The 26,461-nt window shown below is 32.6% G+C and overlaps 4 protein-coding genes across 4 annotated transcripts; 3 read left to right on the top strand and 1 right to left on the bottom strand.

Moving 5' to 3' along the window:
- The first annotated feature begins 569 nt into the window (after nucleotides 1-569).
- On the top strand, nucleotides 570-10,870 carry LOC143427377 (very long chain fatty acid elongase 6-like). Its single transcript, XM_076901444.1, has 3 exons — nucleotides 570-821; nucleotides 6,398-6,804; nucleotides 7,430-10,870. The coding sequence occupies exons 2-3, from the start codon at nucleotides 6,479-6,481 to the stop codon at nucleotides 7,980-7,982; spliced, it is 879 nt and encodes a 292-aa protein (XP_076757559.1). The 5' UTR covers nucleotides 570-821; nucleotides 6,398-6,478; the 3' UTR covers nucleotides 7,983-10,870.
- Nucleotides 10,871-12,511: 1,641 nt separating this feature from the next.
- Nucleotides 12,512-13,355, bottom strand: LOC143426778 (transmembrane protein 242). The gene is made up of 2 exons (XM_076900412.1): nucleotides 13,159-13,355; nucleotides 12,512-12,897 (listed from the first exon to the last, which is right to left on the bottom strand). Exons 1-2 carry the CDS (start codon nucleotides 13,205-13,207, stop codon nucleotides 12,521-12,523), a joined length of 426 nt encoding a protein of 141 aa, XP_076756527.1. The 5' UTR covers nucleotides 13,208-13,355; the 3' UTR covers nucleotides 12,512-12,520.
- A 243-nt stretch (nucleotides 13,356-13,598) lies between these two features.
- Nucleotides 13,599-16,899, top strand: Vimar (visceral mesodermal armadillo-repeats). Its single transcript, XM_076900743.1, has 10 exons — nucleotides 13,599-13,739; nucleotides 13,961-14,089; nucleotides 14,154-14,387; nucleotides 14,791-14,957; nucleotides 15,025-15,256; nucleotides 15,334-15,480; nucleotides 15,549-15,941; nucleotides 16,010-16,142; nucleotides 16,258-16,523; nucleotides 16,596-16,899. Exons 1-10 carry the CDS (start codon nucleotides 13,730-13,732, stop codon nucleotides 16,715-16,717), a joined length of 1,833 nt encoding a protein of 610 aa, XP_076756858.1. The 5' UTR covers nucleotides 13,599-13,729; the 3' UTR covers nucleotides 16,718-16,899.
- A 1,377-nt stretch (nucleotides 16,900-18,276) lies between these two features.
- Nucleotides 18,277-26,183, top strand: Sec24ab (Protein transport protein Sec24AB). Its single transcript, XM_076900154.1, has 17 exons — nucleotides 18,277-18,446; nucleotides 19,711-19,873; nucleotides 19,970-20,760; nucleotides 20,864-21,010; nucleotides 21,142-21,257; nucleotides 21,389-21,491; nucleotides 21,704-21,830; nucleotides 21,918-22,027; nucleotides 22,115-22,346; nucleotides 22,430-22,587; nucleotides 22,684-22,909; nucleotides 22,985-23,314; nucleotides 23,420-23,530; nucleotides 23,624-23,796; nucleotides 23,895-24,230; nucleotides 24,353-24,456; nucleotides 24,616-26,183. Exons 2-17 carry the CDS (start codon nucleotides 19,732-19,734, stop codon nucleotides 24,725-24,727), a joined length of 3,318 nt encoding a protein of 1,105 aa, XP_076756269.1. The 5' UTR covers nucleotides 18,277-18,446; nucleotides 19,711-19,731; the 3' UTR covers nucleotides 24,728-26,183.
- The last annotated feature ends 278 nt before the right edge of the window (nucleotides 26,184-26,461 follow it).

Here is a 26,461-nt window from a genome sequence, read left to right as displayed (position 1 = left end):
AATTATGATTATATTAAAGTGGATTTGTTTATTTGAAAGTTTACAAAATAACACTGTTTATCAAGTTAGAACATGATAGCAATTTTTAATACATCGAATACTTTTTCCTTTTTTTTTTCAGGACATAAAGCCACATTCACCCGTGCGTTAGATTTACATTATCAGCCTTAAGGTGGATGCGGATTGTAAATGGCGGATGGTAAGTGCTGCACCAAACGGTCATTTCTAAAACAAGTAGGGATTTACCACGATTAGTTCCGTTCTAGCATATACAAGAACCTATGTAGTAGGAATCTATCCTGTTCGGTTTCATTTTGCTATAAAAAGACTTAAATATATGACTTCGAAGAGAATATAATTTGAAACTCGCCAGCCGAGTAGATTTTTATTTTTGTTTTCTAGAAATAGTTGCGTGGTGCAGTAATTCTTTTAAAGGACAAATCCCTTGATCGAGCATTCTCATTTTCATTCTGCTTGTATTTATTTATAGTTTCTATAATACACTATAAGATGGCGGTATATATATAGGAAATGCGCGTGCGCGCCACTTAAGTAGAGATGGCGCCTTGCGGTGTTCTACCATTTGCATCTTGATGGGCCGGCGGCGTGCGTAAAAACTACTAGTGCTGGAAGTCAACCTTGTTTCGTTGTGTTCAACGAATATGCCTACTTAAAACAGGCAGCCGCGACTGCCCGCTTCTTAATGCGAGTATCCGTCTTTCCGTGGGCATAAAACGAAGTAAACCTACGATTCCCTGTGATCCACCTTGTGTCTTCTTCCTCCATCAACTTGTTCGGAAACTTCCTCGGCCCATTTTAAGGTATGTATGCCCAAAGAAATATTTTCATCGTTTTTGCCTGTTTTCCGCTCCTCGTCTAGAATTGTTTGGCAAATATTTTTGTGAAATTCGTGCGACTCATTCTGTGTAAAGCGTTGAGGAAATTCTCGTTCCTGATTTTAACTTTAATCAATCAAGATCGGTGTCGTGAAAGTTTAACTTGCCGAATATCGTGTATTTCGGAGTTTACCTGAGAATTTTTCACGTTTCTGCTGAATTCTACAGTTTTGCTCGCGGTACATCGGTTTTCTCTTATTCGTACGAAAGTCTTATTAATGTGCAAGTAAAATTTGGATGCCATAATTAGTTGGTAATTTATTTTATTCTGTGTATTGGTATTTCATATTTTAGTTCGTAATTATGTATTTGAAATTTTTTGTATTAGTGATTCGTTATATTGATTAAAGCCGCTTATATTTTAAATAAGTATTTACTTTTTATTCTTTATTCATCACTATTTACTCTTTATGGATATTTATTAAAACTTTTGTCACATTCAAAATTTATTCTCCAACAATACTAATTACAATTTCATTTTTTAACGAAGTATTTCTACGTGTATTACTTATTGTCTTATTATGTCTATTTCTCATAGTTTCTGCTACATTTCGTTTAAATTAATTGTTTGAATGAAATTTTTTTAGTTATAATTTGAACGTTCGTACTAATAATCTTTCTTTATGAACAAGCTATTAACAAGCTCAGTATTTAGAGATATTCTTAAAATGGTCTCAATATCGAGAATCAAAAGATTTTTTATGTCAAATGTCCCTTATTTTACCACACAATAACTCGTGATGCATTTCATTTAACGAAATTTATTTTCGATTGTTCTGTTCTAACGCAATATTGCTATAGGATGAAACAGATAATGTTACGTGCATTTCATTTCTTAAATGATAAATTTAAAAGTGTCGTAACTAACTTTCTGGTTGTAGGTATGTTGGCATTCCATCGTGATTTAAATTGAATCACTCTGTCAGAACTGCTATTATTCGATTGAATGAATCGATTTATTAAATTTTGAGTGTCGAATTATAAATCCAAGGCAAATCTTAGTAACTATCTCTGTTGACTAGTACATTTATATATAAAGTAGTTGGTATAAGATTGGAAAATGGCTAAAAATTAACTATTATGTTTATGAATGAGTATTATGTCTCCTAATTTTGTGCTTCGATCGAGCTTTATGTTTCATTCGATTGCAATTTAGTAACAAAAGGTAATTCGTATAATTTGTCAGGAAGAACAATTTGCGAAAACCTACTCGAAACTGCCCACAATGGGCAATCGTATTTATTTTGACCGTCTATACAAACAGAAGCTGATTCGTCCGTTACACCATCAAACGATGAGCTGATCTGCGCGCGCATTGATTTCTTGTGGCGGTCAGCACCTTTCACACTATACTCTTTATAAAGTAGTGGTAATGTTATGATTGACACGTGCGTGATCATTCGTAAAGTTGTATAAATACATAATCAATGTAACATTAATATTGTTTTTTATTTTAGCTTGATTATTCATGTACATTATCTACATTCATATATTTTGATGGAAAAATAAATGCATACTTAGAGGATGATATAAAACTAAACATTTTTAAGACTTCGTGTTGATAAGTAAATGGCGTGATACGTTTGAGAGATACTAGATATCAAACAAAGTAAAAAATGTTACATGTTACTTTCCAGTTAATTTTAGATATTCCTTCATACAACTATAGTTTCTCTTTGCGTCGTATAATTCAGGTAAATATTTTTCAAAGGTTACATACGAGAACATCGGTATTGTACATATTTTACTACACTCTTATGTTTACGTTCGTACTGCGAAGAATTGAGTTTTACTTTGCTATGTTTTTTAGCGCAAAAAATTCTGTAATTTTATCAAATCTGTAAAATTTAATGTCTATTCTATTTTGAATTGGTAGAAACAGTGATTACACATTTTCATAAAGTTCACGTCGGAATGATAATAACAACGCAGCAGTATTTAAATGTGAAGTTTGCATGTTCATCAATTTCTTACCTTCATTATTTATTTTTAGTAAACTTAGTTTCCACTCATCATTCATTCATTCCAAGAAGATGGAACTTTTTGATTGAAATTATCCGTTTTAATTATCGATCTTATACTAACTTTGTATCCATAGGATGGAAATATCGGTTTTATTTACTGGATAGAATCATAATTAAGTGACGCGGAAAAAATTGTTACGCAAATGTAAAACAAGAGTAGAAGTCGTTTGAATTTAAATACATAAAACGTTGAACCGATTAATGGAGTAGGATCTTCTTATTGTCTTTATATTTTTAAAATTTTTTCTTTCCTTTTTTTTTTCTATTAATACATTTTCCATTACATTTCTTATATTACGTACTATTTCCTTTTTTTTTACGCTAACAATTATAAAATAAAGGTCGACAGATATTATATTATAACTATTTGCACACAAAAATAAACAATCACTAATACGGATTCGAGTATTATCTGTTTCTTTCGAAGAAGAAATTGAATTGTAGATATTTAGAATATCAAAATGTGGTTAACCTTTGACTATTGCGAATGATCGTAAACATTTTTTGTTATATCGATCTGTACAAATCAACGCTCCACGTGTATCTCTTTGACTTCCAAAAATTTTTACTGATAACCTATTCTTGATTGGAACCTCATAGATAACATTAAACATAACACTAAATTAACATACTTTACATAGGTTCTTATAATAAAATAACATAGAGGAAAGAATATTTGAAAATACAGAGGGGCATAAGAAAAATCAAAATAATGAACATTGCCTGTGATAGGCCTCACTTGTATAACTGTTAATCTGCTTATTCGATTACGTTGTTATCCAACAAGCTTAATACATAATACATAAATTGATATTTTGTTATTAACTTCATTGAAAATAATTGTCGAATAAGTGAAAAAATGTCAGAAAAATGAAATGATGATACATGTACTTGTTTAATATTAGTTCGTAGGAATTATGGTTTTAATTTTGGATATTTCATCATTCTTATATTCTTATAAATATGTAATGTCGACAGATATTATTGCCACGCCGTTAACATTTTTTGCTCGTTTACATGCCGATGCATGATAATACTTCACAAAGTATACCTTTTATTTCATTCAAGAACGGAAATCTAACTGACGTAAATTCTGCTTAAATATGCAATATACGTAAATACGAAACACATCCCTGTTGAGTGCGTCACTAAACAAAATATTGTACTTCAATCATGACTCGTAGTAGTATAGAGAAACAGCGTCGGTGTAAAGAAAGATCAAAACGTATGCACATATATTATATAATATATTCTTATTTTTCTATTCACTAAACTGTAAAAGATAATACTGATTCATAGCCTTTTTTTTTATTTGACGTGTCATATGAAGATGTCACTTTTTTATAATATATTCATTTTATGATAAAGTTCAATTATCATATGTATGTACTTACTTTAAAAATGATACTACTAACAGTTTTTTCCTCAGTTTCCCAGAAGTCACATGTCTCCTTTGAATAATATGAGAGAAGTAGATGCATACGTGCATATAATCCGGAAGATTCTAAAATTAATCCCATCGAAATGTCCGTTAAATTTAAAAAGTATAACTAGTATGTTTGGATAATATCTAATATTTGAAAATACTTTTTGGAGGGTTAAAGGTGGACGAAAAATTTTGAACGAGGAAGGGGGCAAAAGCGTGGCTGGATGTTTAAAGACCGCAGATGGTGTGAAAAAGAGAAAGGAGGTAGAGAGTGATTAGAAAAAGTGGGTCATGGTGTATATAAGTGAATGAGGTGAAGCATAATGTAAATTAAGATAATTATAAATCAATCTTTTGACATAATTATGATCAGTATGGTTGATACCAGCAAAATGGTACTTGCTTATAGAATGGTGTATTTACTCGCTAGACATCAAATTATTTGTTCAGTTTATCCCAGGAAAATTAAATAACAAGTTCATTCATTTTTTTCTTTCAACAGTGTGGCATAATTACAATATTCGTTCTCTTTGTTTTGAACTGAATTCACTTCGAAAGGTTAAACACACAATAATGAAACTAACCGAAAAATCAGTTCTGGGAAACATCTGGGATTGCCTATTACTGTGAATTAATGATTTCCCCACTTAGATGATGATATTAGTATATTCACCGAAGGGGAACCGGTTAAACATTACACCGGGCAATTTTCTGAAAATATTCAACGTACTGAACGTGATATTTAAATTCTATTTGACAATTTGAAATTTACGATAACTGTAGTTTCGTAATTGGCCTCTCTACAATTCTTTATTGCAACACTTTGAAATATGTTTATACGTCTCTTAGGCGAGACGTGGAGGATAATGGACATAATAGCATGACTTGTTCAAAAATAGGACTTTAAAATTGATGCTTTAATAATATGCATGCTATGCAGAATGTGACAATGTACACGATTCATTTTAACTTGATGTTGGTTGTTTTTACATTTTTGATAAGTAATAATCGTTTTGTTTTTATAAAGGTAGCAATGGTTTTTAATAGGGTCGAATTTTTATAAACGTTATAAAAAGTTAAACAAAATTGTAAGTTCTTTCGACTTCATTCGATTCGACCTTAGGAATTTTACACGGTTCATTGCGTTTCGAATCATCATTACCACCATCAGAAATCATCAGAAATGAGAACACCGAGAGATGATTTTCCTTCTTTAAGTTCAAGAAATATGCTTTTGGAATATTTGAAAATATTGAGAAAAAAAGGTAGATACATAGAACATTTTTATCTAAGATGATTGGAATAATTGATTAATTACTGACTGCTAATAGTTTAATAATTTTAATAATTTCAAGTGGCTCTGTCTTGATCAAAATTAGAAGTTTAGTTACTTTCTATTTTGATCAACTGAAAGCATGGCACTGCTCGTAATGACACTGACTTAAAATGCCACTCATCAAATAACTCAGATAATAATTGATCAAAGGTCCAGCTGTTTTCAATTTTAATCGTATCTCGTCGATTAATAGCTGATTACTGATTGCTAGCTGCATAGATATTTCACATAATTATTTAGTACGAACATTTGTCTTTTCTGATATGTATATATGGAAATATTCATGTTATAACAAAAGACTAGTGAGTAAATCTTATCAGAACAAGCAACAAGATTAGTTATACATATTTTTACCTAATAACAATATATGAACACAAATTGCACATGCTTGTAAAATGTAAAAGGCATGCATATTTTTAAAACATACAACATCGCAATTATTCAGATTTAAAAAATTTGCAATTCATATGTAAAACTTGCTTGGTTTGCAAATAAGTTGAAATAAGGAAGACGTATGACCGATTTCGGATGTGCTTGCTTTTTGTTCATTCAATGAAACGGAAATAAATTTTCAGTATGTTCCCATGCATTACAATTTTAGAATATTTTATTTCGCAAAAATACAATACTGGAAAAAATGATTTTTTGTCATGTCTTCCTTAAATTTTAGAGATATCATTGCATATGTATGCTGACGATTTTTTATTGTTTTCAGCCTATTGGCGAGCAACGACGAGGGGAAGGTGCTTCTCTAAGTTTTTTGTGAGAAGCGGACAGAAAAAAGAAAAATACCAAGATGAACAAAGTGGATTACATGGAGGTCACTGTACCCAACTACTCGTACGTCTTCAATTTCGAAGAAGCGTTCAGACATTTGGACACTAAAATATGGATGACAAAGAATTGGACGAATTGTTTCTACTACTGTGGCATCTACATGATAATAATTTTCGGTGGACAGCAGTACATGTCGAATAGACCGAAATTCGAGCTGAGAGGCATACTTGCACTGTGGAATACGCTGCTCGCGACGTTCTCCATTATTGGATTTACCAGAACAGCGCCAGAATTGATCCACGTGCTGAGGCATTATGGGTTTCACCATAGTGTTTGTATACCAAGGTAATTTCGTTTCTGATCTTGAGTACCTTTTTAAGATTATAGACCATTGATGTTTTAGGAACTTTAACACACGCGCACACACATTATACCGTAGCGTCTATGCTTCGCTTCTCATTTGAGATCTTGTACTGTTTACTTAAATATTGTTAGCTGTTTTATCCCCTCTTGAACTACTTTTTTTTTTTTGCAGATACCATTTCAATTCTAGGCATTTTACGTCGTTTTTGAGACTTAATTTCTGGTTCGATAATCTCATAAACCAAGGATTCTTAAACTTATATAGTCCGAGGACATTTTTTTTTGCGGACCCTATTCCAACCCTAAGCTCAATAACTACTTAAGTAACAATTAATACAGTTAATAAATAAAGTTAATGTCAAAATTGTTTTGCGGACCCCCGGAGGTGCACGAACCATAGTTTAAGAATCGCTGCCTTACAGAGTAGCCAATAATCCAATAAATATTTGATTTGCATGTGACAGGTTACAAACATCAAACTTGAAGTGTTAATGAATTATCATATTAGTCGAGCGCCAAATGTTCCACTCCATTTAAATTCTCCCGAAGCAATGTTTCCAAATTGTTAACGTCCAATTGTTAACAACGTAATCGTTATCTGTTTCAGCTTCATCGAGCAAGACTGTGTGTCTGGTTTCTGGACATGGATGTTCGTCCTGTCCAAGCTTCCGGAGCTTGGCGACACAATCTTCATCGTGTTACGAAAGCAGCCGTTGATCTTTCTACACTGGTACCATCATATAACAGTTCTTCTTTACTCATGGTTCTCGTACTCAGAGTACACGGCATCCGCCAGGTGGTTTGTCGTAATGAACTACTTCGTTCACTCTATAATGTACTCCTATTACGCATTGAAAGCAATGCGCTATAGGCCACCGAAAAGTATTTCGATGCTGATTACTGCGCTGCAGCTAGCACAAATGGTTATCGGCTGCTTTATAAACGTAACGGCTTATCAGTACCTGAAAAGCGGCCAGATCGACTGCAATATTTCTCGCGTCAATGTCACACTTAGTCTGACCATGTACTTCAGCTACTTTGTTCTTTTCGCTAAATTCTTCCAAAAGGCTTACTTGTCCGCCAGGGCTGGTAAAAAAGCCAGCAAAAAGATTTACACTAACGGCAATGCGATGGAGTACGAAAAGCTCAAGGGTAATTAAGGATAGCACACGAGAAATTTTTGAAAACTTTTTCTAGTGACGCTTTCCAGTGGCATTTATTGAAAATACATTTTCGAAGAATGTTATGCACGAACGGAATGTTGTCTTCTTTTTTCTTTTCTTTTTTTTTTTTTTTTATATGGATTTTTCAATAAATGCCCCTTGGAAATGTTTTTTTAGAAGTCTTTGTCAACTCGAGTGTCGTAAAACATTGTTGCGGTAGCATAAAGCTGGTGCGATGATGCATTATGCGATGATATAGCACACTGAATTTTACAATAATATTATAAATGTTGCACATTCAATTTAACGATAAATCTATGGTGATAACTCGTTCAACGGACTAGTCGTTAGACGCGTTATCAGCAAATTAATAACAGAGCTTCTTAGAGGCATTTCTTGAGGTTTTTTTTCTTTAGAAACAATCCTTGATAAACAGTTTTTCTGAAACATCTTTTCGAAGTTAGCTTACTGCAAAAAGCGTTGGTAGAACGAGGATGGAGATACCTAAATGAAGATATTCATAATAATATAATACGTTGTAAAGACGCGTATATTTAATATATTAAACGTATCGCGATTTAACCGTAAATACGATATACTTTTATTAAATTTAATAATATGTTTAACATATTTATTGTTATGCATATAAGAATGTATAGATACGTTAAAGTATAATGAAGGACATATTATAATTTATATGTGAATGTGGAAAACGGTTTAACATTAATATTTAAAAAATATTACGATCCAACTATTACAACTTTTTCTTTAAGTTTAAATTTGATATTATGCAGTAAAATAAAAACATTACTATATATTACTAGGCAATGAAACAAAAACAGTATTTGCTTCCAAATCTCGTTCTACTAAAATAAAAATTGGAAAAAGAAAGAAAGAAGAGTGGAAAAATTAAGAGTGAAATTTCATTTAGGCCTACCGTCAAAACAAGCTGAGATTTTCCTTTGTAGAAAATAGTAAAAAAAAAAAAGCGATGGTAGATAATAATTGGAGTTTATAATTTCAATTTGTTACGTGCGATTTAACTGTTCATAACCATTTAGGAGAAAAGCTTAATACGAAAAACAAGAAGATTTATATTTACTATTTTCTATCACGACGGTTTTATGTCACTAGAAATAATAAAACAAGCCGCTCATCGATGTATTTTAATATTCAAAGGGCCAGTCTTACAATAACGTTCATTCCATTTATTTTTTGTAATCATTTTTTTATATCGTACAGTCTATATAATGGTAATAAAAAATTGCAATATTCATTGCGAGAGAGAAGAGTTACAAAGTTCGAGATCATGAATTGTTCAATTAACAAAAAAAAGACAAACAGTTGTTGGACTTGTATATTGCTAAAAACATTCGTGGTGTGTCCGATCCCTTATTACAAAAATTTAGTTTTCGTCTTTCATGAATATCATATTTTTATAAGACTGGCTGTTCTTTGAAACATGAACTGACCATCTTTAGTCTCATGGTCAGAATAGCAACATTCGTTAGCCGGGATAAATTTATTAAAATATAATTCAATATTTGAAACGACAGTTCACGCCGCTGATCGACGCGCACTTTCATACTTGAAATTGTTTAAATATTTTTTTTCCAAAAGTCTCATGCGCGTTGTATTCGACCAATTACATTTACTTTCTTTTCCTTTAAATTCGCACAAATATTGCCAATAAAGGTTCGAAACCTAAATTGTGATTTAAGTACACGCTGATTATTCCAAATTGTTGCTTTCATTATTATATTTAATTTTAGAACGATTGATAGATAGTCCTATGAACGATTGTACAATTTTTTTCTTTTAGTAAATATTTAATTTGTATAGAATAATAGCAATTATTTCAGTCCAAACATGCGCATCCTTTTACTTATTCGATCAAGAGTATGTCGCTAGTGGCAGAAAGAAAACTCTAACAAAGACAATATTTGATTTAACAGGAAATATTACTAAAGTATTTTTGTGTTCGATTCTCGGATTTAGATAATTCAACTTGCCTATTTTTTTTAGTATAAATAATGTTAAAATACACAGTAACTAGTGGTACTGGTTGAACGGTGCGTGTTTCATTTGGTGGATAAAAAGAATTGAGAAAATTGTTCTTATATAAAATATTTATATAAGTTATTATATATATATACATAAAAAAAGAATACATTAGGATGAAAGAAAAAATTACGAGTTTATAGGAAATCCTTTCTAGTAATGTATAGCAGTAACACTTGTAACTATTAAAGCAGACAGAATAAAAATATGTAATGTAATATGAAATGAGTAACAAAAAATGTGTAAAGTAGTTTGTAAAAAGTATTTGCAATAAGTTGATATATATACTGTCCGTACAGTTTAGTTCCATTAATGTGTCATTCGATATTCCATATCGACAACAATAAGTTTTTATAATGTGTAATAATTAACATTAACTTTGATATTTATAAAGAATAAACTAACTACCGTAAATATTATATTAGCCAGCGTCATCGTTATTTTAATATATAGAAAAGCAGAAAATATATTTCAAGTTAATGTTATATATTTGTGAAACTTATTGTACAGTTATCGAACATTACAATATAATTTGTACTATAAGAGATGTATGTATATTAGTACTATAACTTCCGTTTAACTGATGTTAAAATAAAACCTCTTATTTAATAATTATTGCAAATACTTGTATCCGTTCGAGAGGATTTTCCTAGGCCTCGATTAAGTAACTGATCACTGCTCTTTTGTGTCGATCGTATATTGTAAACATTGATTAGTAGTTAAGCCATTACTTCACTGAGTACTGCTTCACTTATTGTTACGGCCGCAACCGGTTAACTGTAAGGCTAATCGGCTAATTATTAAGCGCATAAAAGAAACCAAAACAAAGAAGGTCTATTTGGTAAAAATCAGATACAAATATTTATAATGTTAAATAATACGATTAAACGCTACGCTTTTTGTTATGTCTGCGATGAAAAATTTTGTAACATTAAATCATCGTTGTTTAATGACATTTTTAAAGAGAAGAACAAGAAATAAATTTTTAAAAGAATTTCCAATTAGAAAGTACGCAGAGAAGTATTGAACCCTCATCAGAGGATTGCAGTATCTGTGGGGTATATGCTGAGAGCACTTTTTCTTCATACTATTCGTAAACTTTACCAGGTAATAATCTTCTTTATTTTCCTACAAAAATTCAAGATAAATATATATATATATATATATATATCTTATGGACATAGCATCGTATGATACCTCAGTGTTTATTGCGACCTCCATAGGGTTAAGAAGCGTAGAATATGCTTGTAACAAAATTGCAAGCAATTGGAAAAGAAGTTCAGAAGAGATGTTCCATATCAACAACGAAATACGAAATAGAGTAACAAAAACGAGAAAAAATCTGCCTGCTATTAACTAATGGTTGTTTATGCGAACTTCATTGAGCATTCAATTTCCGTGCTTAAAAGCGAACAAGAATTAACGAAAGAGCAACAAATTTATATAGGAATAATAATATAGAGAAAAAAATTTGGTTCATTCTGTTTTCTTCGGGTAGGTATGATTTGACAAGTATACAGGAAAGAACATACACATATATAAACAAAACCGAAGTAAAAGTTGTATGTTTGCGTGTGAATGAAATGAATACGATGAGCGTGGAACGCAGAAAATATAATTATATAATTAGTATAATTTAATTTGTTATTACCTATGCTTTTTTATTATATACATGAATATTACATAATAATAATAATTTATGATGAGAGATATAAAAGGTACTCTTTTAAATGTCGAATGTAATTAAACCATTATTATTTATGATCAGGTATTTAAATTCTGTAACCATTTCTTTATAATTTTCTATGTGATAGTCTCCCTAAGTTAAAAAAAAAAAAGAATATTCCTATAAATGTTCCTATAATGAGTTGGGTAAGTTTAATTCAGTTTGTTTTAATAGTAACACTTGGTACAGATTTTATTTCGAAAATTGCGTTATTGTATTTACAAGCATTAAGTCTTAGATAATTAAAATAGTATTAAGAGAATAATAGGAAACAGTTGTATATAATACAAATTTACAGATTTATCAATTAATTTAAAATAAATAAGTGTAATTAAAGCAAATCTATTTTTTACAGAATTATGCTAATATAACAGTTTACTGCTATAAACTAGAACAATTCATCTTATAAAGACTTTGTTCCTCATAAGTAACTATACATTTTCTTTAAATTGTGTTGTGTGATTTAGAATTATATACATATATGCAATATGCGCGAGTCGAACCATTCGGTTTTGTTTATTAATACATATAACTATGTATAAACAATATATACATAAATATGGAATATAAAATATGAATACAGTATCCAGCACAAGGTTCTAAGATCATGTAATGCATACATTTGAAACTCTATTCTGTGTACGAATCGCTATAAAACTTTTTATCTATGCATCACCAATTTCCTCTCACTATGTAAAAATTATTGATTCCGTCTAACTTGTATATGGGCAGATAGTTATATATAAAACTATTTTTCTTTACCCCACTCTTCTGAAACATATTTTAATAAGTCAGTAAGGTTTTCAAATTCAGTCCTACTTTGCGGCGGATCATTTTTTGGTATTTTGGGCAACATGTTTCCCATTTTGTATCGGAACTCTTCAGCAGTCTTAGCCCCTGAAAGCTTCCAAATTCCATAGAACAATAAGCCACAACCACTAACTGCCCATACAGTTCCCCAGAACAAAGCTCTTGTGGCGAGTGCAGCACCAGACTCGTGAAGACCTTTGCCTCCCATGAAACCTATATCGAAATGTTTGGTATCTCGTTTCTTAGTTGTTGCTAAAGCATTGCTGAAACCAATCAGTGCAGAAAGTCCTGCTATTCCACCAAGGAACAACGTACCTGAAATGTAAATTAACAATTTATTGTAACGTTTAAAAAATTTCTTTAAACAAGTATTGATACTTTATGGTAAAGTCTAGTAACATGTTGAAATTTTGCAGGTTTTTATCTTGATGAAACGGTAAACATATTGATAGTATAGGTTATGTGCAATGTTAGAATTTCACAATTTCATGAATTACAATTTACATTAACGTAGTTATATATAATATAATATTAACATTCAAATTATCATACATAAGTCAGAAATGAAATACTTGCCATAAAACCTTTCTTTTTTCTTCTTTGCTTCTTTCTCTGCCTCTGACATGATTACTGTTTTACATTATATTATTTTTCTCATTTATCGTTATAACGTATTACGTTATCTGAATATCAATAATTGAGCGTATTTGTTATAATACTGTAAAACATCTAAATAGTAGAACTCACGAAGCCATCACCATGCTGTTTCTTTGGTGGTTACTATATAAATTATGTGTTATTTAATATATGTTACCTATGTATAATATATATAATATAGTAATTTAGATTACAATAATAGTAATACTAGTTTAAATTAAATGTACATCTTTTAAAACATCTTTTTGTCGCATACATGGTTACTTTAGTATTGTGGATCGTTCGATGATAACATATGAACCTGAGTTTAGATTTCCCTAGTTATGTAGCCGCAGAAATCTTTAACTTTTCTAGCGATTCTTCTCTACGTATTCACGATTTATGAAAGGATGTTCAAAGATGTTTCTTTACTGTTAAATAAATTTTGTTAGTATATTTTAAAAAAGCACAAATTCAATTCATATAGAGTTCGTTATTACAATACGAAAAAATGATGGAAGGTAATGTTACAAAAAGATGTGTTCAATGTGCCGTATTTGGAAAGAAGTTTTAATCGAATTTTCTGAACGTTTGTGTTAAATATTTTATGTCAAAACATAGATTATTTATAGGTTAAGATACTTAATGCATTCAATTTACGAGCAAATAATCTTTTCTACCTATGCGTATTAGTATATGGGCGTCTTTAATGAGTGGCTAATTGTTTAAATAATCGTTCCAGGTGAATTGAAACATAATATTGATAAATTGGTCGATGAATTGAGGTTTGTTGTGAAATCTGAGAAAGAAATTGAAGATATTATCCAAGTGTTAGATTCTATCGTCAATGTTAGCAAAACTTCCATTGGAGGTAATAATTGTTTTCCTGTGGATTTATTGTTTTCATAAGGAACAATGTTTATTCGCTTCTTTAGAGGCCACTGAATTTACCATGGACGATGTCTTTTTAACGTTGCTGCGGCATGAATCCAAAGAGATTATTGCGAAGACTGCGAAAGCGATCGCAGAGATCGCAAAGAGTGAAAGAGGAAGAGAAAAGTGTACCACTATGGACTTAGTAAATGCATTGATAGATTTATTAAAGGAGGATCGCATCGATATATTGACACAAACTTCTAGAGCTTTGGGAAACATTTGTTACGAGAATGGTAGGGAGCTTTAATCCCTAATGATCCAAATTTTGTTCATGTATGTAGTTAACATTAACACCATCATTATTATAATGCTATATCGTTAGAAATAGTGACTTGAGCGATACATTGTTTGGTCAGCTTGGTATAAATTTTTAATTGTATATAAATTATTATCGAATTATTACTGGAAATGATTTTACTTAAAATCAACAATTCAGATTATTATATATATTTGGATTTATTTAAGAAGATTCAATTTAAAAGAGATTTTACGAAGGATATAGGATTAAAAGTTATCAGTATAGGTATTGATACAATAATCAAGTAAATAGAGTTAAGTTTATTTTAATGTAATAAGAACATAAATTTCTTTGCATTTAAGTATCTTTAGTAAATTTTAATTAAAATATTGTTTTAGAGAATGGTAAGAAATTTGTTGAGGACAAAAATGGATTAATGGCAATTGTGGCAGTATTGGAGAAAAGTATTATACTGAAGGATGTGGAAGGTGCACCTTTTCTTCGTAATGTTGCTGCTGGACTTCTTTTAAACTTTCTTATCGATCGACCATCTCTTCATACAGAGGTATAAAATGTCCTATAAGAACGTGCATGGATAATTAATACATTAATCTGTAGGAAATTTTTCTTAGGCATTGCAACAGGAAATAGTACCCATTATCTGCAGTATTCTCGAAATTGACGGAATCACAGGTGGAGAGGCTGCTATGCATTCTCTTTTGATACTAGGAATACTCAACGATGCGAACATAATATTTTTAGACGAGAGGCTTACGAAAATTTTGATAAATATTTTGACAACTGATACCTCATCAGAACTATCTGAAATGTGTTTGGAACTTCTTCATGGGCAGGCAGAAGATGGTATCGTCATATTTTCAAAAATGTTGAAAATCGATGTCAAATGTGATATTTATGTTGAATGTGTGTTTAAATTTCAGAGAATGCAAAATTGTTGCTTGCCAAAGCGGGTGTGTGCGAATTATTGTTGAAACTTTTAGAGAAACACAGTCCGTACTGTACAGACGAAGAAACACGGTCTGTACTAAAGATTGCTTGCAACTTAATTGTTCTGGTATTAACTGGAGGTAATAAGGATGCGAATAGAGAATTAAAATATTAATCACGTTATGTATCGTAATATATGTTATTTCAGATGACAGTATGAACAGTTTGTACGATGACAGTAATGGTATCGTGTATAAAAAGCTAGTCGAGTGGCTTGAAAGCAAGGACAGAGATTTACAAATAACAGCGGTATTAGCGATGGGCAATTTTGCACGTACAGATGCTCATTGTAAACTAATGGTTACGCAAGGTGTTCATCATAATCTTTTGAAACTGCTTCGAAAGAATACGGACGCTGGTGATATAAGATTTCAACATGCTTTACTCAGCGCTTTAAGGAATCTCGTTATTCCTGTGGATAATAAATCTTTAATTTTAAAAGACGGGTTAATAGATATCTTATATTCTATGCTGGACATACCGTCCTATCCAGTTGTATTCAAGCTATTGGGAACTTTAAGAATCGTTATCGATGGCCAAAGTACGTTTGTAGTAATTAGTTATTTTTCAATACTTATTACAGAATAAATTGTATGCTTTCTATTGCAGGTGAGGTTGCTACAGAGTTAGGGAAGAGGGATGGTTTGATAAAAAAAGCTGTAGAATGGTGTGAAGTTGAAGAACACCCTGGAGTTCAGGGCGAAGCAAATCGTTTGATTGCTTGGCTAATTAATAACAGCAGGTTACCTAAATTTTTCACGACATACAATATATTTTTAAACAGCTCAGTATTCATTGGAAGATACTTTATTTTAAAATCTATCGAGTGTTAATATTTATGTTTTATTTGACACCAGGAATAAAGAAGTAGCACTTGCGGTAACAGAACACGGAGCAGTAAAGCATTTAATTAAAATGTTATCCGCACCGCATGTTTTAATGCAGAACGAAGCCTTAATTAGCTTAGTGATACTGACCACAATTTCCTTGACCGAATGTGAGAATCTCCTACTCGAGGCTGACATAGAAGAAAAGCTTTGCAGTTTCTTTAATAACGTAAACAATTTGGAAGTTCCAATTTTGCACAATGCTCTGTCCTTAATGGACAATATTATTAATTCAGGTATGAAACAATTAATATAGAGTGTATAAAATATATATTATACTGGAACATTTAATTTTATTTAAATTGCAGATGCATTGAAAGATCGTCTGAAAAAAATTGATCTAATAACGTTATGTCAAAAGACAGACCAAATTAAAGAAGATCCAAAACTCAATGAAAAATTACAAAAAATTTGCGAACGCATGGTTTAATTGAAAAAGGAAAAGAAGTACAAAAAACGTACAATCTTTTTTAAAGTAATAGCATAAAAAATGCAAAGTATTTTCAATTTAGAGCAAAACGTGATTCTTCCTTACTCCTGTCTAATGATCTTTTAATCAACAATGATCAAAATAATATGAAGGTAACGTAAACGTGCAATTTTCAAGCACGTCTGTCAATTTTCAATGTATGTTTACTCTAAAAAAAAAAAAGAATAAAATACAATTATTTTTTTTATGTTTTCCAATCGTAGGATATTCTATTATTTACTATAAATTTTCCTGTTGTCGATGTCTTTTCGGGATATGCGTAAATGTGATACTATTTTATGTTAAAAAAGTATTTCAATCCATTCGATGTATCCATTATTAGATCAATATCATGTTGAAACTTATTCTTCAAATTTAAATGTGTTGTTGAATGTGAGAAATTTCCACGACTATGTAACAATTAATCGATACGTATATGGATTATATGTATCGTTCATCATATAATTTAAATGTGATCGATCAGCTAACTAATTAAAAAAGAGGGAAAGATACTAAAAATCTGTGTACATAGCTTTAAGAAATTGACCAAACAGTATATTTTGTGACCAATTGTCAGATTGATATGGAAATAAATTTTCAGATCGGAATTCCGACAGTCATACAATTATTATCGGTTCTGGTATATTTTTCAATGTTATTAACTCTTTGTTTTTATGTTATACATTTAAATATGCAAAATCAGGCTTTATCATTCTTTTACTGACATTTCTGAGCACCCTCCAGATATACAGGACGATTTACTCGAAACGCAACAACGCGCGCGAGAGTTCACACGAACCACATTTAATTACCCATGGCGCCATCTCTGTAAAAAGTGCTCAAACTACTCGCACATCGTTATCGACAGGGAAGTGAACTACTTAAGGACCAGTGGCGCCATCTCTGCAAAAAGCGCTGAAACTACTCGCACATCGTTATCAACAGTGAAGTGAACATTTAAAAACCAGTGGCGCCATCTCTGTAAAAAATACTGAATCTGTTCGATCATTAGCTTAAGCCACTTCCCGAGAGATGGCGCCACTCATTTTATTGTTAATAATGATACACGACCGATTTTACTAACAAAATTTAACACATCTATAAATAGTTATATTTCTCGAATAATATTGAATTCAGAAGCCTCCAGTAATACCATTTCTCTGAACAATTATCAAATCAGAAGAACGTTGTTACCGATAATAAGTTACCGACCCACTAGTGGCGCCATCTCTGGGCGGAACGCTGAAACTAAACGACGATTAGTTTGAGCGTTCTCCACAGAGATGGCGCCACTTGTCGATCGTTGATCTACTTTACCATCAATGTCGATGTACGACCAGTGTTACCATTCTTCGCCAAGACAACGCAACGTCATCGACAGTCAGTGGAAAGGTTAATTGTGTGGTGCACGAGGGCAGACAAGTTTCTCGCGAACGCGAGGACCGTTTTCGTTGGACAGCTCTGTACACGCGCGTCAATGATTTCAACCGTCTAGTTCCTGAACGGGCCGTCGAACGAAAATGGCGCCCCAATCAACTGGGCTGCCACGTAATGTTGTGTGTCGCGTCGACGAGATACGTTTCTTCGATAATTAACGGCGAATTACACTGTAAAAAGTGCAATGCACGTCTCGTGGTGCGAGGAGGTATAAACTTTTCTGCGTCATCGTCGTGGTAACCTCGTCGAGAAGGTGAGGAACCGTGTCCACGGTGGGAAAGCTGGGTGAAAACTCGGGGTGGCCCGCGTTTAAGTCCGTCTCGACGTGACGTTTTAACCTTTCGATCTCCCCCTGGTCCCTTAATCTTTGAAAATTCCTGTAGCCATCTCGTCTCTCCTCCCTCGATCGCGAATCTTTCGTTCCCAGTCAGCCACGATCCTCCTCGCTCCGCTGGCTTCCCAGGCGAGCGTTTTAATTATGCGTCCGCCTTCGAGGCGACAAAGGTGTGCGCGTTTCGTCCCGATTTTATTTACTCTCGCGTTACTTCTCCACACCTGTCGATTTGTTCCCCTCTTGTCATATCATTCCCGTGCGCACCGTTCGTATCAGCCTTGTGTTATTGTTCCTCGTGAACTTTACGCGAGTTCTGTCGTGGCCCCGCTGATCGCGTAATTTCGCTGCCTCGTCGATTCTGTCTTTTCACGCCAGGAATCGCGCGTTTCGTCGCTTTCGTTCGCGACCAATTTATTCGATTAAAATATTCAATGTATATACGAGTCGACTGGAACGTTTTCAGTCATTTATCGTATTTACGTTTCGTGAGGTTTTCGTTTAAATATTACTCATCTCGATTTGCCTTATCGTGATTTGCTGTTTCGCCTCGTATTTTTCTTCCAAATTAGATACACGGTATCGAGATATTGTTGCTTCTCAACATTCCTCATTTTTGGTATGAACTTCATTCTCATTTTACTTTACTTTGTTTTAATCGCATAATTATGTTAATCAGGTTTATATACGGTTTATGAATATATACGTGAAGAAACTACATTATTTCTTTTCCTTTTTTTTTTTATTGATATTAAGACGGTAGTTATTTATTTACATGAAAAGATAATTGGATAAATGTAGTATAAGAATAACATAATAATGTTTTAATTCACCAGGCAATATTCAGCCTTCTAGGTATAGTATCTTATGCTTTTATCGGATGTATACATTGTCAAACAAGTGCAAAGTTTATAGTACATAGTAACATTGGGTTTCCCATAATGATTGCAAATGAATAATTTAAAATTATTTTTGCCTTAATTGCTATGCAATTACATTAAATAAATGTGTAAATGTAATCTACTAATTATAAATTTGAATATTTGATTAAGATCGATAGTTTTGTGTACAGAGTCTTTCAGTAGTTTCCATATAAACTTTGTCACTTGTACACTTTAAATTAGTATAGTATTTTACAGGTTGAGATATAGGCAAATACCATTTTTTTATATTAATAATTTTTTAGCGACCTTTGGAAGTTGTCGACATGTCTCAACCCACGGAGTATCAATACCATACATACGGTACTGGGGGTAGCTTAAAAGGGGGTGCTCCCCCTCAAATGGTAAATGGACAGGCAAGCGCGGCACACCATAATGGCATGCAACCAACTAATTATAATTTTACTGGTAAAATTTTATCAAATGTTTATTATGTAAAACGATTACCTGTACCGATACCACACACATGTACAAAATTTATTAAGTACTATGTTTCAAACTTAGGTACTTCATCATCACAGTCATCACGAGATCCATCGAGGGAAACTTCAAGGGATCCATCGCCAACTCCATACCTTCCTAATCAATACAGGCCACCGTTACAACGACCACCGATGCCTCCAATGCCTCCAATGCCACCAATGAATGGGCAACAAAATTCAATGAATCCACCAAATCCAATAAATCCGCCAAATTCAATGAATCCACCAAATTCAATGAATCCACCAAATCCAATGAACCCATCAAATCCGATGAACCCACCAAATCCATTAATTCCAACAAATCCAATGACTGCAATGCCACCACCACCTATGCTACCACCAACAAGGTTACCACAAGCGCAGCAATATTCTCCAATGTATAACGTCCAGAATCAGTACCAAGTGCCAGTTACGACAAGCCAAGGTCCTCCAAGAGACGAGTCGATAAGTACTAATGTAAATTCTCAAATAGAACCTCCGAAAACAGTGGCAGGGTTCGATCAAAATTTACTGCAAAATTCGGCGTTAGACTCGAAACCGTATAAAACGGATGGTCTAAATACCACTGTGCAAGGTGCACAATCGTACGGTCAGCAACAAGAGCAAGATGCTATACCACCTGCTGCACAACCGCCTAGAGGACAGAATATCTATCAGCAAAATTTTGGGGAGCAAAGAATATATCGAAAAAATGCGTATAGTATATCACATCCAACAGCTGTATCAAATACAATGCCTTACGGTATGGCTAGTAGTGGACAGGTTCAAGGAAAAACTCCAACTCCGAGTACAGGATTCTCTGGACAGAGAAGGGTATATTTTTCATCCGTTTCGTTTTATGAGTTCATGCGAAAGAAATCTGTTTTGTCTTATTCAGTATAGTTGCATTATATAGGAAAATGTTTAATCTTTTTAGTATGTAAATCAGCCACCAACTCCAATGAGTATGGCGCCAGATATAATGAGTAAACGATATCCAGAATCGTACCCTGATCAAATGAATCAATTAAATAATCAGATGAACATGATGAATGTCACACAAATTGGCTACAATAAACTATGGGTAAGTAGTTAAAGCAAACATGTTCCTAAATAATTTCTAAGTAATTTCTTTATATTGTTTCATAATCATTATCTTCATTTCATTATCACTGTGTAACAAATCACTAGCAATGAATATTTATTTTTTCTCAGGGAATGGAAACCCTTGATCTTTTGCAATGTAGAAATGTTCTACCTGCAGAGAAGGTAGAACCACCAAAGATCAAACTTCACCAAGAGTTTCTAGACAGTGTTAATTGTAGTCCAGAGTAAGTACTTTGTATGTACATTTTTTTAATTATTTAAAACACTGGTATATAAATTGAGACATTTATTATGGTAATGTTAGTTACTATGGCTTCTGTATGTGATTTTTTAATAATCTTGGAAATTCTTTCAGTATTTTCCGCTGCACGCTTACAAAAATTCCAGAGTCAAATTCGTTGTTACAAAAATCCAGATTACCCCTAGGAGTTTTAATACACCCTTTCAAAGATTTGAACGTACGTAAAACATTTTCTTCCCAATTCAGTACTGTTCTATATCATATACTATCTTAGAAAAACGATTGCAATTCGATATTGATAACAATCGAGATATAATTCTTTGGATCTAGAATCGTATCTAGATTTGCGAAGATATAAATTTTGTATTTCTAAGATACAGAACTATTCTTGTGATTATTGAAAGTAACAAATCCTTGTTGCATTTTTAGCACTTACCAGTAATACAATGCAGCACAATAGTTCGATGTCGTGCTTGTAGAACGTATATTAATCCATTCGTATACTTCAATGATTCAAAAAGGTGGAAATGCAATCTGTGTTATAGAGTAAATGAATGTAAGTGTAAATGTGTCTACAATTCGTTCATTTTAATGCTTCGTTTAATTTATTATTCTATTAAAACGTATTAATCCAAATGAACAGTGCCGGAAGAATTTCAATTTGATCCTGTTACAAAATCGTATGGAGATCCGTCAAGGAGGCCAGAAGTAAAGACTAGTACAATTGAATTCATTGCGCCTAGCGAATACATGGTAAGATAAGGCTTAATTATTTATGCTAAGACTGACCGAAATTTTTTTAAAAACAAATAAATAATTGGAACGATAAATATGTTTAAGCTACGTCCACCACAGCCAGCTGTATATCTGTTTGTTTTGGACGTTTCGAGACTGGCAGTAGAGAGTGGTTACCTGAGCATAGTATGCAACGTAATTTCAGAAGAATTATCAAGGCTGCCAGGCGACGGTAGAACGCAAATCGGATTTCTGGCAGTAGATTCTGCGATACATTTCTTTGGTATACCCGACAACGTCTCACAGCCTCAGGAAATGATTATGCTTGACATAAATGGTAAAAAAAAAAAATAATTCTTACCTCTTAAACTTCTTCTTACACATTAAACCCTTTAAATATATAAAAATATCTTTATGCAGACGTGTTTCTTCCGTGTCCGGAAAATTTAATTGTTAATTTGAAAGAACGCGAAGAATTAGTGAGAGATTTACTAGCCCAATTACCCACAAAATTCCAAGGAACACATGATACGAATAGTGCGTTGGGTGCGGCATTGCAAGCTGCCTATAAACTTATGGTATGTGAGAAATAATATTCGAGAAGCTAAACACGAAGCATATAAAGTGAATGATATGAAAAAAGTGTAAACGTCTACATTTAATTGTATTTTTAGTCACCAACTGGTGGACGCGTGACCGTCTTCCAAACTTGCTTGCCGAATATTGGTCCAGGAGTGTTACAAGCAAGAGAAGACCCGAATAACAGAGCGAGCAAAGAGGTGGCACATTTGAATCCAGTTACAGATTTTTATAAACGATTGGCGCTAGACTGCAGTGGCCAACAAATCGCAGTAGATCTATTTCTGTTGAACAGCCAATACTGTGATCTAGCTACTCTTTGTACGTGTCATTTGTTATACATACATTGGTTATTTGAATTTATTAATATTTTGATACAAATTTTATTTGTTTTAGCTGGTATGTGCAAGTTTTCTGGTGGTTGTATATATCACCTTCCTCTATTTCGCGGTTCGAAACCACAGTTTGCGGAAACTCTCGATAAAATGTTGAGACGTTATCTCACCAGAAAGATCGGTTTCGAAGCAGTGATGAGAATACGGTGCACACGTGGATTGAGTATTCACACTTTCCACGGAAACTTCTTCGTTAGATCGACGGATCTTCTTAGTTTGCCTAACGTTAATCCGGATGCTGGGTTTGGGATGCAAATCTCTATAGATGAAAGCCTTTCGGATGTACAGAGTGTCTGTTTCCAAGCAGCTTTACTTTACACATCTAGCAAAGGTAAGCAATAAATATACTTATGCGTAACTAAATATTTTTAAGTAAGTTCTATCTCTTATTGTTCGCACATTTTTTTTATAATTAACAAAAAAATGTATATTGTAGGTGAAAGGAGGATTAGGGTACACACATTGTGCCTACCAGTAGTGTCTACTTTGTCCGATGTCCTTCATTCCGCTGATCAACAGTGCATAGTAGGCCTACTTTCTAAAATGGGTAAGATTTCTTTTTTAGTAATGAATTAAATATTTTAGTAATGCTCATTGATTTGCGTGAGTTCATTTACATATTACGGTTTTATTTTTATAGCTGTAGACAGATCTCAGCAGTCTTCTTTGTCTGACGCGAGAGATGCTCTGATAAACGTAGCCATAGACGTCTTAACAGCCTACAAATTGTCTCAATCAGCGGCCTCTGGTGGACTTCTTGCTCCAGGAAGCTTAAAATTACTGCCTCTTTATATTATTGCTCTACTCAAATGCGTAAGAATTAATTGAATACACTTTTGTCAATCTTCCTCTTCCTATCTATAATCTCTTGAGCTTCTCTTCATGTATTATATAAATGTTTTTGTTTCTAGGTTGCCTTCAGATCAGGGACAAATACCAGACTCGACGATCGGGTGTTCGCGATGTGCCAGTTGAAAACTCTGCCACTGTTTCAATTAATCCAGATGATCTATCCAGATCTTTATCCGGTTCACGCGCTTGAAGATCGGAATGCGAAAGATATCGATGGGAAGTTATGCCCGCAACCACCTAGATTACACCTTTCTGCAGAGAAACTTGACTCCAGAGGTGCTTTCTTGATGGATGCTGGTGATAAAATATTTATTCTGATCGGCAAGAACATTCATCCTTCCTTCTGCTGTAACGTACTTGGAATCTCTGCTTTCCCTTCGATACCGGAAGAATTCGTAAGATAATGTTTCTAAAATTCACGTTTAACAATTAAATTAGCTAACTTTCTGAAATAACAGTATACATAATAGATATAGTTTATGAGATTTCGTATAGTTGAAAATAATTTTATTTTTAGTATGAGCTACCGGAGATCGAGACAGTAGAGAGCGAAAGGTTGCGTAATTTCGTATTTAGTTTGCAAGAAGAGAAACCGTATGCAGCTTCTGTACAAATTATTCGGTAAGCTCTTTTTAAATCTTTAATAGAAGATCGTCACGCTCTAAATTCTTGAAGTGATCAACACATTTTTAAACGTCGAAGCACGCACCGTCGTTTCGACGCTGGCTTAATTTTTAAGTTACTTATATTGTTGTAAAATCTTCAATCTTTTATTTTTAGGGACGACAGCCATTTCAGGACACTCTTTGTCGAACGATTAATTGAAGATCGTTTCGAGAATTCTCTCAGTTACTATGAATTCTTGCAACACCTTAAGACTCAAGTGAAATAATAGTAAAGGAAATCATTTCTGAGGTTGAACGAATACGAAAAACGGAAAAGACAACCAAACGTTAATGAGCAAAACTTGTTGTTGATTACAGTGAAAGTGTTTATCAATCGTGAACTGTGTTCAAAATAATACGAACCTTCTAAAACGATTGTTTAATCGGTTTATTAGAATGAACCACTTAGGAGTATAAAAAATAACCATATATGTGTGTATATACATATGCATATACATATACATATATATGTAGAATCTGCACGCATTTATGTGTATCAATACATATATATGTATGTATATTGGTAAGTATTTACACGTATACATATATGTACCTACACGTATATAGGAATGAATGTTATTTTTGTTTTAAGAAGTGTTAAAGCATTTAAATATAATTGAATTGTAATTATTATTACTATTTTATTACTATTATAACGATCATTGTAACGATTATCGTTATTCTCATTTAGTTGCAATATCTTTCAAAGCTTATCGATTGAAAAGAGCTTGAAATTCTTTTCGTATAATGCTTTCCTGTTTTAAGACATTTCTTTTTAGTTACGATTTTATGATGTTGGCGGAATTCTCTGGCAGTATTCCAATTCTCCGTAATCTTTAATGACGATAAATTTTGTTTTTTAGATATTTCACTTGAAGATACTTATATGTATACCTTTTTCGACAGGTTCAAATAATCGTGTCGAGTTTCGAGAATTTTTACGAAATCTATTACTTTCTATCTTTAATCAATCATTTTCAATAATTCGTATGCATTAAATTGTAATATATTTTATCAAAATGATCAGCCAGCTAGACTTGCTTATCATGTATCGCAGGAAGTTTCCCCTTTGGCCGAAATAATTTTGTAAATAACTGTCGTATTTTACGCGCACCTCAAGCAAAAATTGTTACAATAAATTACGAATTACGACTTATCAGCTCTCATGATATAAAGCAATATATACGCAGGCAGAGTATGTATCTCATAAGGTATGGTGTGTCCAAGAAAGAAGAAATTCGTGTGCTCTAAATAAGATGAGTCTTAAAGTGTTTTTTTATTCGGTCACTTTTTATGATGGTAGCTATAAAGTGTATAAAAGATCCATTTTGAGTATTTGTGTTATTTTATTTCTACTATGATAAGAATCGTTTTTAAGCGCGGTGGTTTGTGTTATAATAATTCTAATTTCTCTTTTATTTCTTTACTACTAACTTATATATTTTTAATCACAGTCGTTATTATCATCGAGGTGATTGAAGATAGTGACAGAAATTAGCTTTCTAGTCTACGTACCAATATATTGATATTTCAAAGAATTATGCGGAAAGCGGTGTGATATATTGAAATTATTTACATCTTCTAAGTATTCATATGTTTAATCATAATTATCATTAAGATAAAGGTATGTTTAACAATTATCATAAAGAACTATTAAATGTCATCTTATTTTTCATGCAAGAATTTTACACCTCTTTCGAATATACCACTCTTTATGAAACAGTCTGTACATGGTATGCACAAAATGTCCCACTAAATGTGGTATGGTGATATTATTGTTTTGTTAATGATCCTATGAAAAAAATTACTTACTGATAAAATAATATTTTATATACTCAAACTTCTTGCATGTTTTGTAAATTAGAAATTTATTAGAAACGATTTAAACATCTTTTAATAATCATATTTTGGTGTGATATAACATATAGTTTACCAGAGTCTCTCGTACTATGCTGTGAACA

The sequence above is a fragment of the Xylocopa sonorina genome, chromosome 9 (assembly GCF_050948175.1).
Source record: "Xylocopa sonorina isolate GNS202 chromosome 9, iyXylSono1_principal, whole genome shotgun sequence".
Taxonomy (NCBI): Eukaryota; Metazoa; Arthropoda; class Insecta; order Hymenoptera; family Apidae; genus Xylocopa; species Xylocopa sonorina.
This window is presented reverse-complemented; position numbering and strand designations above follow the sequence as displayed.

Excerpts from the sequence above, each read along its gene's own strand:
- LOC143427377 (XM_076901444.1), top strand. The coding sequence starts at position 6,479 with ATGAACAAAGTGGATTACATGGAGGTCACTGTACCCAACTACTCGTAC. Across the intron at positions 6,805-7,429 it reads CATAGTGTTTGTATACCAAG|CTTCATCGAGCAAGACTGTG; the intron begins GTAATTTCGTTT and ends TATCTGTTTCAG.
- LOC143426778 (XM_076900412.1), bottom strand. The coding sequence starts at position 13,207 with ATGTCAGAGGCAGAGAAAGAAGCAAAGAAGAAAAAAGAAAGGTTTTAT. Across the intron at positions 12,898-13,158 it reads GAAAAAAGAAAGGTTTTATG|GTACGTTGTTCCTTGGTGGA; the intron begins GCAAGTATTTCA and ends TTTACATTTCAG.
- Vimar (XM_076900743.1), top strand. Across the intron at positions 14,090-14,153 it reads TAGCAAAACTTCCATTGGAG|AGGCCACTGAATTTACCATG; the intron begins GTAATAATTGTT and ends TCGCTTCTTTAG. Across the intron at positions 15,481-15,548 it reads TGTTCTGGTATTAACTGGAG|ATGACAGTATGAACAGTTTG; the intron begins GTAATAAGGATG and ends ATGTTATTTCAG.
- Sec24ab (XM_076900154.1), top strand. The coding sequence starts at position 19,732 with ATGTCTCAACCCACGGAGTATCAATACCATACATACGGTACTGGGGGT. Across the intron at positions 21,011-21,141 it reads TTGGCTACAATAAACTATGG|GGAATGGAAACCCTTGATCT; the intron begins GTAAGTAGTTAA and ends ATTTTTTCTCAG. Across the intron at positions 22,028-22,114 it reads TTGCGCCTAGCGAATACATG|CTACGTCCACCACAGCCAGC; the intron begins GTAAGATAAGGC and ends AATATGTTTAAG.